General features: G+C 44.9%; 1 protein-coding gene and 1 non-coding gene across 2 annotated transcripts in view; one reads left to right on the top strand and one right to left on the bottom strand.

Annotated features, from left to right (window-relative positions):
* Tmem212 (transmembrane protein 212) overlaps window positions 1-8,650 on the top strand; it is a 29,608-nt gene extending 20,958 nt beyond the window's left edge. Inside the window, exon 4 of the mRNA XM_021197109.1 lies at window positions 8,502-8,650. Within this exon, the coding sequence (XP_021052768.1) occupies window positions 8,502-8,522 (21 nt within the window). The 3' untranslated portion in view covers window positions 8,523-8,650. The remainder of the gene's footprint in view (window positions 1-8,501) is intronic.
* On the bottom strand, window positions 6,502-6,663 carry LOC115063973. Its single transcript, XR_003843815.1, has one exon. It is a non-coding gene; the product is annotated as a small nucleolar RNA SNORA81 (small nucleolar RNA).
* Window positions 8,651-16,647: the final 7,997 nt, after the last annotated feature.

Genomic DNA, 16,647 nt, shown 5'->3' with positions numbered 1-16,647 from the left:
ATATATATATATATATATATATATATATATATATATATATTGCACACACATATATACATACATGCATATATATACATATATACATATATATATATATGAAGTAATACTTTGCGTTTATGAGCCATATATATGTGTGTGTATGTGTGTATGCACATGTGTGTAATACTTTAAGCTGTAAAGACCCAGTACTGCTCCCTAAAATACCTACACTATAAAACAAAAATAAATATGGTGTCCTTTTCCCCTCTTATGTTGTGGAGTAATGTCGCAAGTAGAAAAAGAAGCTGTGGCATCAGGGGTGGACTACAATCAGAGCCTCTTTGACAAGAGCATTCTCCATTTACCTTCTGAATACAGCCTCCTCTTAAATGTCCACGTTCATAAACTCAAAGTATTCCTTCAGATATTCATCATTCACACTCACGTCCCGGTACCCATTTACTGTAAGTTCAGCAAAGCTGGAGGGATCGGAAGAAACAGAATGTGTCCTTGCACTACTGAGACTAAAGGGACATAGACTCTTGAATATTCACCCCACTGAAGTGGCAGGGGAGGCTTTCCCTGCTGTGAATTCCCTTTGTAAACTTCATACACTTTGTAAACTTTGTGTAGCTTGTAAACTTCCTAAACTCTCAAGGCAGGAACGTGGCTCCAACATCTGGAGTTGCAGCAGTTATTAGAAGGGCGGGGCATGCGCAGAGGCTTCTCTCCCTCAAGGCCCCTTTGCTTCATCTATGCTCCCAACCCATTGGATAGTTCTGCCCACCTTCAACCCCTAGATACACTGATCCATATGCCAATTCTCTTTTACAAATACTCTCCTGGCCATGCCCCGAAGTGTGATATGTCAATTTTCCTGATGGCTTTTAATCCAGTCAAGTTGGCAACCAAGATTAAGCATCATAGAGTATTCAGAAGATGGGACCCAGAGGACACAGCAACGGTTACCATGGAGATACAGAAGGTACACACAGATGCAAAAGAATCGTGAGAGATGAAACTGAATGACTGGATTTAATGAGTCATGTTCTTAACAGGGTAAAACCCTCAGTGTCAAATATCTCATCATCAATAAAAAGCCATTGTGCTTACCAAAGAAAAAGCAGAGGCCGGCACATCTAGCCAACGGAGTCTTGAAATACCCCAGACATACATAGTCAATACAAATGGTGCCTTGCCCTTGAACTCACAATTCCAGGGTCTATAAAGGCTTTAATTTTAGCCAGTATTAGGTAATGATTTATGCATCTGTTTCTTTTCCTGTTCTTTGACAGAGTGCCTGACAAAAGTGCCTTTGGAAGGAAGGTTTATTTGGGCTCACAGTTTGAGGGTATGAAGGGCAAGTCACAGCAGCAGTGTGAGGTTATTGACCTCACTGCCTGCAGTCAGGAAGCAATTCTCGCTGTTCCTTTTATTCGGTGCAAGGCTACTGCCCATGAAGCGATGCTCCCCACACAGAGGGTGGGTCTTCTCATCTCAGTTAATCCAACCTGGAAATTCCCTTGCCAACCCGCTCAGATGGCTGTCTGCTGGGTGATTCTAGATATGTAATATCTTCAGTACTCAACACCACAATTACATCTGTGTTTCCCTTCTCCCATGACAAAGAGCTCAGCTAAGGACTCAAAGGTAGCCAGATCCCATGGGTCCCTGCCAATATGCATCTTCCTTGACTGCTTTCTACACAGAGCATGTCCTCTTAATGTCTTGCACCAGCCCATGGTTCCTCCCAGTCTCTTCTCCTTTACTAGGGTCACTCCTAAGGTCGCAGGCTCCTCTGCACCTCAGGTGTTCAGCCTCATACCTCCAGTTTTAGACCTCTTCCCATTCTAATGAGCCATACAATTGTCTATTTCCTGGATACTTCCCCTAGGCGTTCACAGACACATCAATTGATCTTCAAGGCGTTGATGAGGCTCGAGTGGGAACTCCTTTCAGGTGACACTGGGTTTGACCAGAGATCAGACACTCTCCAAGATCCTTTGTAACTCAGATCAGCTACCAAATCCTGACATCTACAATCTAAAGGCTCTCCCCTGCCACCTCCTCTTAGCACTGGTTGCTAGGTTAGGTTTTGCACTCTGCCTTCTCCCATGCTGGGATGTACCCTTAAGCTGGGTTCTAGGATAAACTCAATCAAGTTCCAATCTGCTTTTATCACTCCCTGGCTTTTTATCTGTGGAGGGGAGGTTTGAATGTGAATGGCTCCCATAGGCTCATAAAATTGAATACAGGTGAGTGGCCCTATCAGAAAGGATTAGAAGGTGTGGTCTTTTTGGAGGAAGTACGTCACTCAGGGTAGCCTTTGAGGTTTCAAGAAAAAAAAAATCCCAAGATCAGAGTCTCTCTCTTCCTGATGCCAGTGGATTGGGATGTCGAACTGTCAGCTCCTTCTCCAGCACCATGTTTGCCTGCCTGCCACCAAGCTTCTTGCCATGGTGGTAATGCACCAAACCTCCGAAACTGTAGGCCAGCACCAAATCAATGCTTTCTTTCAGAAGTGCTGCTGTGGTCAGGGTGTCTCTTGGCAGCAACAGAGCACTGCCTAAGACAGCATCCCTCTATGACATCCCTTCATGCCTAAGACAGCATCCCTCTATGACATCCCTTCATGCTCAGGTTACCATCCAGACCTCAGTCCTGATGATGGTCTGATGCATCCAGCTCTTCTTGGAAGCTGGGAGTTTCTTGGAGGCAGAGGTTGTCTCCGCTAATCTCTCTACAAGTTTTGAGAGAGTTTTTTTTTTCTTTTTAAATTTTATATGTTACTAACACACACTATATATCATATCATATAAACCCTCTGCTCCCCCCTCTACCTCCTTCCAGACCCCCTCCCAATTTCATTTCTCTTCCCTTTCTCCCTCCTGCTCCCTCAGTCTACTTAGTAAAGACTGTATACACTTGGATGCTGGGCTATTCACTGGAGCTTGGGTAACTTACCATAGGCAACGCTTTTGAAGAAAACCGACTCTCCCTCCCCCTGTAACTGGCAACTACCAGAGGTTCCTCAGCTAGGGGTGGGGCCTTGTGAGCACCTCTCATCCATGCTGGAACGTTGACTGGCTGGATCTTGTGTCTGGCTTGGTCTTAGGCAAGCACAGCTGCTGTGAGCTCAGGAGTGCGTCGGTCCCATCATGTGCAGAAGACGACACTGTTGCCTGGAGCTCTCTGACATTTGCCTCTTCCGAGCTTCCCATCCCCTCTTCTCTGATGTTCCCTAGACCGGAGTGGAAAGGGATGCGACAGTTCTTCCACTTAGGGCTGAGCTTGTCAGTTGCTTTTCCTTCCTTCCATCTCTGAACCAAGCAGACCTGTGCTGGGTTCTCTCCCAGCTAGCTCTGCACTCCGTACAGGTGCCCAGTGTCGTGTTAACATCTCCTTCATGTTTTGCGCCCTGGTAGACTTCAAACTTTGATGACAGAGGCCATGACAATTCAACTCTGATTCAGAACTGATTTCTCACTCCTAGGATAATATCTAGTTTAAAAAACTGATATTAAGCCGGGCGTGGTGGCGCACGCCTTTAATCCCAGCACTTGGGAGGCAGAGGCAGGCGGATTTCTGAGTTCCAGGCCAGCCNGGTCTACANAGAGAAACCCTGTCTTGAAAAACCAAAAAAAAAAAAAAAAAAAAAACAAACAACAAAAAAAAAACCTGATATTAAAACTGATTTTTAAAAGGATCCTACTTTGAGAGATTGTCAATTGGAGTAATAATCTCTTCTACTGATTTTTCTCATCTGGACCTTAGTTCTGAAAAATATTATTGACAACCCATTGATCTTACAAATAATAGAGCTGGCCCTCATCTGACATGAGCTGCAATGCTCATGTTCAATCAACCACACATCAAAAATCTGGGATAAGTACTGTTGTCTTATATTGGGGACTTGAGAAACATGGATTTTTTTTATCTAAGGGCAGCCTTAGGACCAGTCCTCTGGAGTGCCAAGGGATGGGTACACGCTAAACACTTCAAGTTGGGGGCTAGAGAGATTCCTCAGTGATTAAGACCATTGGCTGCTATTCCAGGCAGCACCAACATGGCATCCCATCACAACCATCTGTACCTCCAGTGTCAGGGGTTCCAATGGCCATGTCTGGCCTCCACAGGCATTCTGAACCCATGGTGTATACATGCAGGCCAAGCACCCATGGGCATAAGATATTTTTGAAACCTTTCAAGCTGTATGTCGTGGAATGCGCTACAGTCTCGGAACCTGAGGGCTGAGACAGCCTGGGCTACAGTTCTGAGGCCAGCCTGGGACTTATAGCAAAGCTTCATCTAAGGGAGGAAGAAAGGGAAGGAAGTGGGGAAGGAAGGAAGGAAGGAAGGAAGGAAGGAAGGAAGGAAGGAAGGAAGGAAGGAAGGAAGGAAGGAAGTCAAAAGAGTAAAATGTCATCAACAGAAGTTCAAGAGAACACCCAAGCGGATTGGCAAGATTTATTGGCAATGATTCCCACCTTTCTTGAATGTTTATTTTCTCAAAGTCTTAAAAAATGGCAATACCACAGGACAAGTGGCTCCTCATTATTCCACCAGTTAGTCAGCAAACCTATGGCTTTTAAAAATCATTTTATTGTATGCATGTACATGTTTCTCTGTGTGCATGTGTGAAAGAAGCTCAGAGGACATCAGCTGTCCTTCTCAGGAATGTCAGCTTTTCAGACAAGGTTTCTCACTGGCCTTGTACTTGAGGCTGATCTTGAACTCCTTAACCCTCCTGCCTCTACCTCCTACATGCTAAGTTACAGGTATGCATGGCTATGCCTGTCTACAGTTGTTTTATAAAGAAATAAAAAATATTAGAAATTAATATTCATGGGCCCATCAATGCAAATAGCACAGTTAATCTTGCTACACTTATTGGACTTTGAGAAAAAAAAACCTCTGGATAATCCTTAATATCTTTTTTTCCTTTTAAGGAAGAAATATGTACCCTGATGCCCTCCCTTGGCATGTTAGGCAGAAAAATGTAACCTAAAGACTTAGTGAAAATAATCTCGAGGCATATTGTCAAAAGGATCATCGTTTTTATGCCTTTTAAATTGAATTTTCACATCAGTGTTTCTTATACCATCTTTCCTTTTCTAAAGAGAATGGTAGTTATACCGGTGATTTCAAGGCAATAATTAAAATAGGCAGTAGCTTCGACAGCTGTAGCACAAAGCAATATGCAGTCGGGATGAAACAAATGTCCCCAGAGGGCTACACACAAGTCTTTCTCTGTGAGCACGTGTTTGTTTGTGCCTTCATGTGCGTGCGTGTTCATGCCTTCATATGTGTGCTGATGCATGCATGTGCATGTATGAAGAGACCAAAGAGCATCTGTAGGTGTCATTCCCACGTACTTATATGTTGTTTCATGAGACAGGGTCTTTCACTATCCTGGAATTCACCAAGTAGTACAGGCTGGCTGGCTGGTAGTTAGCTATAGGTGTCTACCTGTTTCTGCTTCCCCAGTTCTGTGGTGATCAATACCACTGTGCACAGCTTTTTGTCTTCATGTGAATTATAGAGATTGACCAGGTGTGCTCATGATGTCAAACAAGCACTTACCGACTGAGCTATCTCCATAACCCCTAAACAAGTCTACTTAAAATGTGAAATAATTGATTTGCTGTGGCCGAGAGAGGCTTGTTATACAGGCCAGAATCAAGCCTTTACACAGAATGTAGCCTGGGGGTGGCCTCAAGCATGATGAGATCTTGCTTCTGCCTCCTCAGTACTGAGTTCACAGGCTTGCCGTACCATCACCTCCTCCAAAACACGTACGCGTGCTATCAGTGTTCTGGATGGACATGAACTAGACATTCAAACCATTTAATGGTGCAATGGTTTCTGTGCAGAACAGTTAGGTCTCCTCAGTCCAAAGACTGTGTGAGAGGTCACTTCCAGCTCATGCAGGCTTTCAGGGTTCTGCCTGCCATTCAGAACTGGAGGGCAGTGTGGAGCGCCTGCTAGGTTGGCTATTGTTCTCCTGTGACTGGGGAAACTAGTAGGAACCACATGAGGATATTAGGTTTATCACTGAGACAATCACAGTACATTCCATTTCCTGTGCACCTACTATGTTCTGGGCACTATTTTCTAAACCAGGAGTTGGCCAACTGTAGCCCATGTGCCAAAGCTAACTAAAGGCCTTTTGGGAAATTAGGAATCTAAAGCTAAGGATAGTAGTAGTAGTAGTAGTAGTAGTAGTAGTAGTAGTAGTAGTAGTTATTGGTTTTGTTGTTGTTGTTTTGATTATGTTAAAGAAAGTTGACACTCAAATCTGATTTCTAGGCCAGAAAGAAAGTTTATTAGGTAAAGATAGATGCCAACACTACTGCCCTGAGTTCAGTCCCCAAGACCCACTTGATAGGAGAGAACCAACTCCCAAAAGTTGTCCTCTGACCTCGACATACACACAGGGGCATACGTGTGTGCACCTCCACATGTACACTAAATAAATGTAAAATAAACATTTAATTTTCAACTTCCCTTTAAAATGTAGAGGTATGTTTCATGAAATATTAAAACACTGGACACTAAAAAAGAGGTCCACCCCAGTCGTTGGGGTCCAGTGTATCCATTTCTGCTTGTGTGTGCTCATTATTACAAAAATCCGAGATATGCTCCTAATGTTTGTAACTTTGGCACATTGCTCAACAAAAAGATAGAGCTTTTAAATGGTTTGAGGGAGAGAACCCACATGTCAGGACATTTGTACATCCCATCATACAGCAATTTCTGTGTTCACAGACAAAGTCCTGTTAGAAGACAATCACCCTGAGGCTGAGGCTGCTCTGCCTCTGCGGTGACAGAGTTGAGTATCAGGGACAGAGATCACGTGACCAGTTAAGCCTCAAATACGCATCATCCGGCTCCTTGCAGAAAAATGTGCTTGTCCATCCTTCAAGCACTTCACAAACAAAAACAAAGACAATCTACTTTAAGCAAGAGAGGACGGATGATAAACAATATACCTCATTTATAAGATAAAAGAGAGTATTTAAGGGTGGTTGTCAGAACAAAAAAAGGGGGCACGAAGCGCACGCCAGGAGCACAGGGTCAAAAGCATAGCAGGCTGCAGTATTAAATTTCATTTTGATGTATTCTCAGCTATAGCTAACATCTCACTTAAGCCTACGACAATTATATTTTCAGTCTAAATGCAATTTGCCTGCTACAGGGAAATCACTATGGCCATGCGATCAAGACAAATCTCCAGGAAGGACTGACTGTAAGCGGAAAGTGAGTTGGGATTTCTAACCAAGGAGCACTGATTGTCTGCAGAGCTGCTTTGGCATTATAAAGGCTGCGTGGAGAAGACAATGCTCTGTGCCATTTACTATGAGTGGGAATGAATACACAGGCATGTCTATGTGCATATGTGTGTGGGTGTTTGTAGTGTGTGCCTGTGTGTATGCATGTGGGTTTGTGTATACATGTGTCTGTGTCTGTGTGTGTTTGTTTGTGTGTATCTATGTCTCTGTGTACGAGCATGCATGCACATATTCCCACGTGAGCTCATGCTTCTGCATAGGACAGAGACCATTTGATATGTCTATTTCTCCCTGAACTGGAAGTTGCCTGTTTTAGCTAGACTCGGAGGCCTGTAAGCTCTAGGATCCATTAGTCTCCACCCCGCAATGCCAGAGTTCAGACACCTGCAGCCTTGGCTGACACTTTACATGGATGTTGGGGATTTGAACTCAGGCCCTCATGGTTGCAGAGCAAGGATTATTACCCACTGAGCCAGTTCCCTAGCCCTTCATTGGCACCTTGACCCCTGGCAGACTGAGATTTAATTGTTCCTCTAACCCTTCTCATCTGGATCTCTGGGCTGCTTTAAGCAACTCAGAATCAACTCCCCACCACCACCACCACCACACCACCACCACCACCACCACCACCACCACCACCACCACCGTGCCTGTACCTCAGCTTTCCTCCTTTGGAAAGTGGAGGGCGTATTCTCCTCATCCACTGAGGACTGGCATCATTTCTAAGGAGAGCAAAAGAGGCCAGTATGGCCCTGGAGAAGTGCTTGAGAAATGCCCGCTTCCTTCCCTCACTTCTAGTCAAATCTCACTCCCCGCTCCCAGTTCAAGAGTTCTGACGGTTCCCTTTAATCTGTTAGTTTTTGAGAAGCCCTAAGCCAAGACCATCCAGACTACACAAACAGCAAATGACCAGGAGAAATATTCAGTGCCAAGATCCCCACTTCCTCACAGCCTCTATCCAAAAGGCAATGCCCTGCCTGTGCTGTGTTCCTGCCAGAGTCTTTATTGCACACATATTTCTTTTTTATACCTTTTGACACCCCCTTCACCACCGCCACCAATATGGCTCTCCCTGTTGATGGCTCTTAGATCCTTCAGGGCTTCCATGATGCTGTTACTTGAGCCATCCTTCAGTGGTTTCTGGGGCACTAAAAACAGCTAAATTAAATGTCAGAAGCGACACTTGATAAACTGTACAAATAAATGTTTTTCTTTTTCCCCCCTCCCTAGGGTCCAAAGAATCCACCATAAATTTGAAGCTGTGTTCCCCTTAAAATGGTCTTATTTGTGGTCATTATTTTGAAATATTTACAAAGCAATTTTGTTCTTTAAACTTTCCACCTTCTGGGTTCTGGTGAAATAAAATGGAAATGATTGTACTTTTTGGTCCTTTCATTGACATTTTAAAATGCCCATATTATGATGTAGAAATTGAAATACTGTTGTTGCCATAGAAATATGAAAATTAACAATATACACTTATAGCCGATGAATGGTTTGTTTTCATTTTTCTTGTTCTGTGAGGGGCATTTTGTTTGAAGGCACTCCCATATGACATAAATTAGGGGACATTTCTCTCAGTTTTTCTTTATTGCTATCATCAAAGTCGACTCTAAATCTTCACGACACAATTAAAACATGGACCTGTGACCCGTGTTAGGAGCATTACCCTCCAATCGGCATCTCTCTTCTCATTCTTGTTTTTGATCTAACTTAAGAACTCAGGTTGTCCCTTCATTGATAGAATGGTTTGCCTATAGCACGGGTGAGGCATGGGTTTGATCCCTGGCACTCCATAAAACTGGGTGTGAGGGTGACACCTGAGATCCTGGCACATTGCAGGTAGAGGCAGGGGGATCAGGAGTTTAAGGTCATCTCCCCCACATAGTGAATTTGAGGTTAGCCTGGAGTATGATGAGACCCTGTCTTAAAAATTCAATCAGCAGACCTACAAGACAGCTCAGTCAGTAAAGAGACTTGCACCAAGCCTGACAACTTGATCTCAATCCCTGGACACCACATGGTGGAAGGAGAGAATCAACTCCTGCATGCAGTCTACCGTCTCCACATGCGTACTGACACAGACACATAAGTATTTTTTAAAGGTACAATACCAAAAAAAAAAAAAAAAAAAAAATCCAACCTTACACACAAAAGCCAGTTTGTAGATAGAAGGAACCTTGGATACACGTGAGGTCGAGTCCTCAAAGCTCTGAGAGCTGTGTGGCTGTTATATGCTGATTCCCAGGACGACACTCCACGCGGCAGTGGGCTGACTACCATCCAGACATCTTTCTTAGATGCGTCAGGAAGAGGCTTCCTAGAGTCTCTAGTCCCGGCCGTGTGTCTGTGGCTCTCCACAGCTCAGGGTGGTGGGTTTGAATCATTGACCAAGCGTAGGACCATCAGTACGCCTGGGAAACTGTACAAACTGAGAGTGGTGAGGTCCCAGGGAACTGTCCCGCCAGGGTGCTGCTGTTACCGTTCCAGGCTGAACACACGGGTACCCTGAATCAGAAACTCAACCGGGCTTTGAAATCAACAGGGAAAGCTTCCTCCTCTTCCATTTTAAGACAGACTTCAGTTTCCTCGTGGTCAAATGGGGATCATCAGAACTGCTAACTCAGTCTCCCTGAAAGAACCAATGGGATTCAAGGTACAACAGAAAGCCCGGTGCAGCCTGGACTCTAAATGGCCAGGCTGTGATCAATTCTGTTGATCTGATTTCTAGTCAAAGAACCCATTTGGGAGGGAGGGAGGGAAGGGAGAGAATTGACTCCACAACGTGGTCCTCTGACCTCACACGTGCACTGTGGTGCATGCACATCTGCACACATCACACAGACGCATCATGTAAGAGTTCAAGGCTTCGGGCTTCATTCCGTGCATTTAGTAGATGTCTTCAAACATCAGTCCGTATGGATCCCACTTATTTGAAAAATGGACAAATTCTGAGTAAACATTTTAGACATAACACTTCAGACATAAGACATAAACACCTTCATTTTTGCAGATGCGCTATCTGTGATTGTGAGAGGCTTTGTGACTTCTTCAAGGGCACAGGGCTGAATGAAACATTGCTATCTAGCAATCCAGTGCAAGTCTCCCAGGTCCCGGGTCTTCAATCAACACACTGTTATCTGCCCCGTAATGGAATGATAAGATTTCTAGCCGTGGTCTGGTGATTGCACACATAGGGACTGGTTAGTATAATGTCCGAGTTAATAACATTTGAGCTCTCCCCTCAGTATGGGGCACCCTGCTTATTCATGCACCTACATCTTGCTTTCTTATTTGTGTCCCACTCTGAGCTGAAATAATTGAAGGTGACCCTCAGACATTTTACCAACAAGTCAGATCTCTAGCTGCTACCACACCCTCAAAGACATGGACAGTCCAATAGGTGCTTTCTAGAACTGAGGGAAGAAAATCTGGGGGAAATGTGCACAATTTCAGAACCCTGAACACTGTCCAGTTTTCGTGGAATTATGTGAAATAGCACAAGCGTATATGCCTTAGGTTAACCAGAACCCCACTCACAATGTTAAGAACTGCAACAGGTTGGCATTTGCCATTCTGGTCACAAAGAAAAGAACAGGCATTTTTACTGTGCCCTTGTCTGGGAGAAATAAAAGGGTTAATTCTTCAGCGCCATGTGCCAAAAAAAAAAAAAAAAAAAAATGTCTAGTTTACAGACTGGAACGAATATGGCACCTTGGTTTTAAACAGCCAATTTCCAGTTTTGTGTGGCTGTTGAGATTCCTGAGCTAGGGACAGGGGCCGGGGCAGGAGAATGGGCTGGGTTTCTTACTTTGAATGTGGACATATGGGCTGTGGGAAGGAAACTATTTAAGATGGGGCTCAGGGAGAGAGGGGAAAAGTCGCCTTTCCCCAGCTGAGATTTTTCAAGGATGTCGTCATGCAATCTCCCAAACCTCCTCGGAACAGTAAGTAGATGGCTCTCATTGGCTGTATGCAAATGATGTGTGAGCCCTGGTTTCCTGGCAGAGGAAAACTTACACCAGAGCAACAATCCAAGTCCAAGCCTGGCTCTCTACAATCCTGAACAAGAACCGTCGTCATTCTTGACAGGGCAATTTCAGCCTTTGACATGCCAGGAAGTAATTCCATAATGTCACTCATGCTGAGGGCTCACCGGTCCTAAGACAAGAAGACACAAGTGCAGTGTATAAGATTTAAGTTTTTGGACAGACTTTAGTACAAAGAGCAAAAACCGTGGGAGGAGCCAGAATTACACTGAACACCAACACTAGTAATTAAAGCCACCATAAGGGAAGAAAGGGCTTCTGCCAGGAAACTGCAGGCACAAGCTGAAGCCCATTCCCTCCCCCATTTTACAGGCAGGGGGTCCTTGCCATGTGACAACCAGATAAGGTTGTGTAAGGGTCATTACCGTACCTGCAGAAGTTAGCCCATCCTGGAGGCGCCGAGGCCTGCCTGACCTGTATAGTTCAATGTGTTTCATTTTCTCTAAGAACAGGCAGATGAGAAAGGTCAGGAGAGTTAGGTTAGAAGCTGGGAAATGGACCAGGGCCCCACAGTGTGACATCATTTTCTTGCAATGCAATGAAGCAATGACAGTTCCATGAAGGAAGAAAAAAAAAATCAAAACAGTAGAGAAGCTGGACAGCCACTGTGAGTCCCAGAATCTACAGAGGAAGGTCCTGCCTAACTCAGCTCCTGCCTCTTTGTTAATTTCCTTGGCTAGAGCACCTCGAAGAGAGGGTAACAGGGATTGGGGGAATGGAGGGAGATAAAAGAGAACAAGAGGGAGGGTGGAGGGAGAGGGAGGGTGGGGGAAGAATGAGAGGGGAGAGTCTGGCGAGAGAACATGAGTGGGGAGTCTGGGAAGTGAATGGTGGAGGACTCTCCCTAGACCTAGGTCGGGGCCCACTACTATTTATTGGCTGTCTTGTGGCTGGTCCGAGGGGAAGGAGGAAGATTAAAACCTGCTTCAGTGTCCAACTGCCAGTCCTGGTGCAGACCTACATCTGCTCTTTTCTGATGGAAACATGTCGTATGACTCTGCTGCAGTGACTTTTCTGGAGACATGCACTGAAAGGCTTATTCACCTGGGCAGAGAGGGTAGTAGCAGACCAAAGAAACAGAACTCTACCAGTCCCTGTACAACTTGCCAGCATCTCCATGGAAGGGTCTCCTCTCCCCGGCAACCATTCACTCACATAAGCACTAGAAGGCATGGGGAGTCAGCTACTAACTTGTGTGGTCCTTGTGAGACATAGAACTTTCCCGTGAGTTTCTTTAGCTCCTCCTCCTCCTCCTGCTCCTCCTCCTCCTCCTTCTCCTCTTCCTTTTTAGAAAGACTGTTTCAAAGCAGCGGGAGCAGCTATAAAGGTCTTGTCTTGGGACACAGGTTTGAGTAGATGACAAGACTTTCCTAAGAGGCCCTGTGAGTTTGTAGATACTCTCCTTGTGGGGTAGACCCAGAAATTTAAATGTGAAAACTTGCCTGGTTATGAAACTTGGGGAAATGAGCCTCCTGCGTGGGCAGCCCCCTCAAAACAGAGATCCTCTTGCAGCACTGACAAAAAGATGTCCTTAAGGCACCAGCACAGGCCAGAGAAGGCTCACAGGCCTGGTGAACAGAACCTTGAGCTCGGCTGCAGCCTGGCCCGGTGATCTTGTATAGCATGACAATTGTAGTGCTGTTTCTGGCCTCCCCGGTGCTGCTCCTGGCCTCCCCAGTGCTGCTCCCGGCCTCCCCAGTGCTGCTCCCGGCCTCCCCAGTACTGTTCCTGGCCTCCCCAGTGCTGCTTCTGGCCTCCCCAGTGCTATTCCTGGCCTCCCCAGTGCTGCTCCCGGCCTCCCCAGTGGCAGAGCCTGACCTGGATTCCAACCAACTGGTTCAGCCCTGAACCAAGGCAAGGATTTAAGGGCTCTGACCAACATATCAAGAGGCTGCACCACAGTGCCCTACCTCTGGCTGGTACCAAGGTTTGGAGAACTGGCTTCTGTGTTCTACACTTCTGCTCACTGGCTGGATGGCTGCTTCCTTAAACCGAGTGCCTGTTCCTTGTCATGCCCCAGTAGGGACTGCAGGATGGCTATAAAGGACAGTCTTAGTTAGAACTTTTGTCGATTTTCTTTGTTTTCCCCCACGCAGGTCCTCCTGGGAATTAGCAGAAGCCACCAAACACTGACTACAGCTAAGACAGAATATCACAGCTCCTTGACACTTTAATATATATTTCAAAAAAAAAAAAAAAACAGTTGACAATAAATCCCTTTTATAATGTCATTTCCTAGCTGCCTTGATGGACTGTCCCAATCATGCTAGACCAATTGTCCAACAATTGAGCAGTACCAGGTGGCCCCTCTAATCTGGGTTCCAGGGAGTTATTCCACAATTGCTCGTGGGAACCATGCAAAGACAGATATGTTCTCTGGGAAAGTCATGTATACCTATCCTCCAGATGGCTCAAAATCCTCGTCCTCTCCCTCCACCTCTCCCCCATTCTCCTGGGGAGGGGAAGTGTCTTCTTTAAATGAGTCACTGTCCCCAAGATGTATTGAAAGCTCTAGCTGTTATAAGGCCAGGAAGCATAAAAAAAGCCTACAGAGACAGAACTTTACCTAAAATGCCCATGTTACTGAGGGTTTTTTTTTTTTCCTGCCAAATTGGTTTCCTTATAGTCTCTGGTCACTCCCCTTAAGTAGTTATGATGTCCACAGTTAACTCGATAGGGAAAGGGAATTTATTTTTACATGGGTGTAAAAATCACAAAATTCAAGGCTTGTATCTTTTGCCATCTGAATAACCCCTCATGCTTGTTCACACATGTTGAATGTGTTAACGTAAGTACACAGAACAGACTCATGGAAGACTACCTTTTCCCCTTGCTCTAGACAAGGAGAAAGATCAAAGCTGCTGGTATTTTTCCAGGATGGCCGACCCCTGCTTTGTTCTGAACACTTCACCCATCTCCAGTTTGTAGAAGCTCAGACAACCCCCGAACCCCGATTTTCTCTTCTATAAACCTTATAAACAAGACTCCCCAATTGCTCCTTTGACATCCCATGAAGAGAGGATTCTCCCTCATAGGTAGACCTTTACTCTACAGTTTCTTCTACAGTTATATTATCAGTTCCATCAAACTTCTAAAAAGTGTTAAAGCAGCAAGAAAGCATTGTGGGACTTGGCAGGTGAGGAAAGGTATTTGAAATGGTTCTGTTTTGATAAGACCGATGTTGAATAATGAAAAGCAGCTTACCTATTAACAACTCTGCCTTAAAATACCCAAGTAGCTAGCATTTTTTTAAAAAAGTAACCCTGGTTTGTTAAGTAATTGATTCCTTTCATACTGTAATGTAAGTAAATGATGATAACTGATTTCATTTATCTCATAAACTATTATTGATAAAGAATGCACAGGGTACCAGATTGTATGTTCTTAATATGGCACGATGACTTGGAGAAGCAAATCTCCCAGCCCAGGGGCCAGCAGGAGGCTCAGTAGGTAAGGCCTCTTCCCATTAAGCTTGCGAACACCATCCCTGGGAAACAACTCTTATCTTCTGAACTCCACGCATGCTGTGTCATGTGCAAGCTTGTGTACACACACACACACACACACACACACACAAAAGTAAACAATTTTTTAAAAAAGATCTCCAGCCCACAAAACACAAATGATACAGAAGATAAATGATAAAGAAGTTTGAACAAGTTACACACCAATAAACGGACTGAAAGTTATAAGTTACACACCAATAAACGGACTGAAAACCAACCCCTTTTGCCTTTGGGGAGTTTCTATTTTCCCACACATGAAACAAAGGAGCCAAGATTAGCTGTCATGTCCAGAATCCTGGAACTTAAAATACATGTGCTAGTGTAAAACGTTAAGCCCTCGCATGCTTTGCTTGGCAAATTTCATGAAAAAGATAAGCTCAATGGAATTATGACTTCAGACAGGAAAGTGGATGCTATCACAGACTTAGGGAGCAAGAAGAAAAATATGGAACTTGGCCACAGATAGGAAAAAATGCTGGTTTTGGTTTTGTTGTTGTTGTTATTTTTGTTTTGTTTTGTTTTGCTTTGTTGCAGCCAGCAGCCTGGACAGGAGGGAGCTCCTGCAGAGAGTGGTGCAGCAAGCTCAGGGCTCGGAGCACCTTACTCGGGGCAATCAATCAACAAAGATTTTATTTGACTCAAGTTACTTTATTTGTCAAGGGACTCTTAGGAGGCGCCTGAGATAACATGGACGAGGGTTATATGCCCTGCCGAGTGTAGTGGATTGCAGAAATATCCTAGCGACTAGCTCTGTAAGACTAGGGAGGGAAGGGGCTGGGTAACCAGAGAGGGCTCAAGAAATATTCCAAGAATGCTCTGAGGTTGAGCCTGAACAGTGGGGCCTGGCTGGGGATTGTAAAGAAAGGGCAGTTGCAAGCAGACAGAGAATGAGGACCAAAATGGATTTATCCTCTTTAAGTAAACTACCCAGCCAGCACTCGGGAGGGGACATCATGGTGACAAAAAGCACTTTGGCTGTGAACTGAAGAATAAGCCTCAAATGTCCTCAAAATATAAAGATGCTTCGGTATTCAAGATTTCCCACTGGACTCAGTTCTCCCAGAGAGAAATATAAAGAAAAAGCATAGAGCTTCAAGAGGCTGGGCTCTCTTACAACATGAGGACTACGACGGCCAGTGTGTTACTGCCGTGCCTGCCAGGAAGCTGAAACAGGATTGAGATTTAATTCTACGGCTCGTGTATCCAACTCAGTATTCTTTATATCCTTTATCTCCCATTTCTATCTTTCATTACAACCCTCATTCTTTCCTCCACTTCAAAGATATTGATTGTGTCCTCTGTGTCAGGCACATCAAACCTTTTGAAGGGCAGATAGCGTGAGTGTCTGGAGCAGCAGGCAGAGTTATGAGCTTTTAATATTAGCTCTGCCTCTGACTCATCCTGTGTTTAGGTCTTGAGGCTTGAAGTTTATTCTTGGGCTATAGTTCAGGCATTTTCCAGATGAGGAGGGGCTCTGGGGTATCTAGCTGGCTTTTCCTAATAACTCACCCAGTGACTGTCTTCCTCTTGTTTAAGCATGGCTTACTTCTCTGAGGGTCTTTGATCCTCTGTCTGCAGACACTCTGGCACCAGGAGCCTTAAAGGTCAAGGAGCAAAGGCACACTGAGGTGGGTGAACTCGGGGGACACTTGTCAGCAACCTCTGAGAACCTGGGGGGCAAACACTGGCTTCTAAGATAGATGGATGGTGTCATCCACGGTATGAATAACTGTGTGCTCTCTAAGCTTAGGCGGAGACCCAGCAGGTGTGTTCTGGAACATGGCTGTTTGGAAGAGAGCCACTAAACTCTGTTTCCTTTTA

This window comes from Mus pahari, chromosome 4, assembly GCF_900095145.1.
Source record: "Mus pahari chromosome 4, PAHARI_EIJ_v1.1, whole genome shotgun sequence".
NCBI classification, from domain to species: domain Eukaryota; kingdom Metazoa; phylum Chordata; class Mammalia; order Rodentia; family Muridae; genus Mus; species Mus pahari.
Note: the sequence above shows the minus strand (reverse complement) of the source record. Positions and strands in the feature narration are given on the sequence as shown.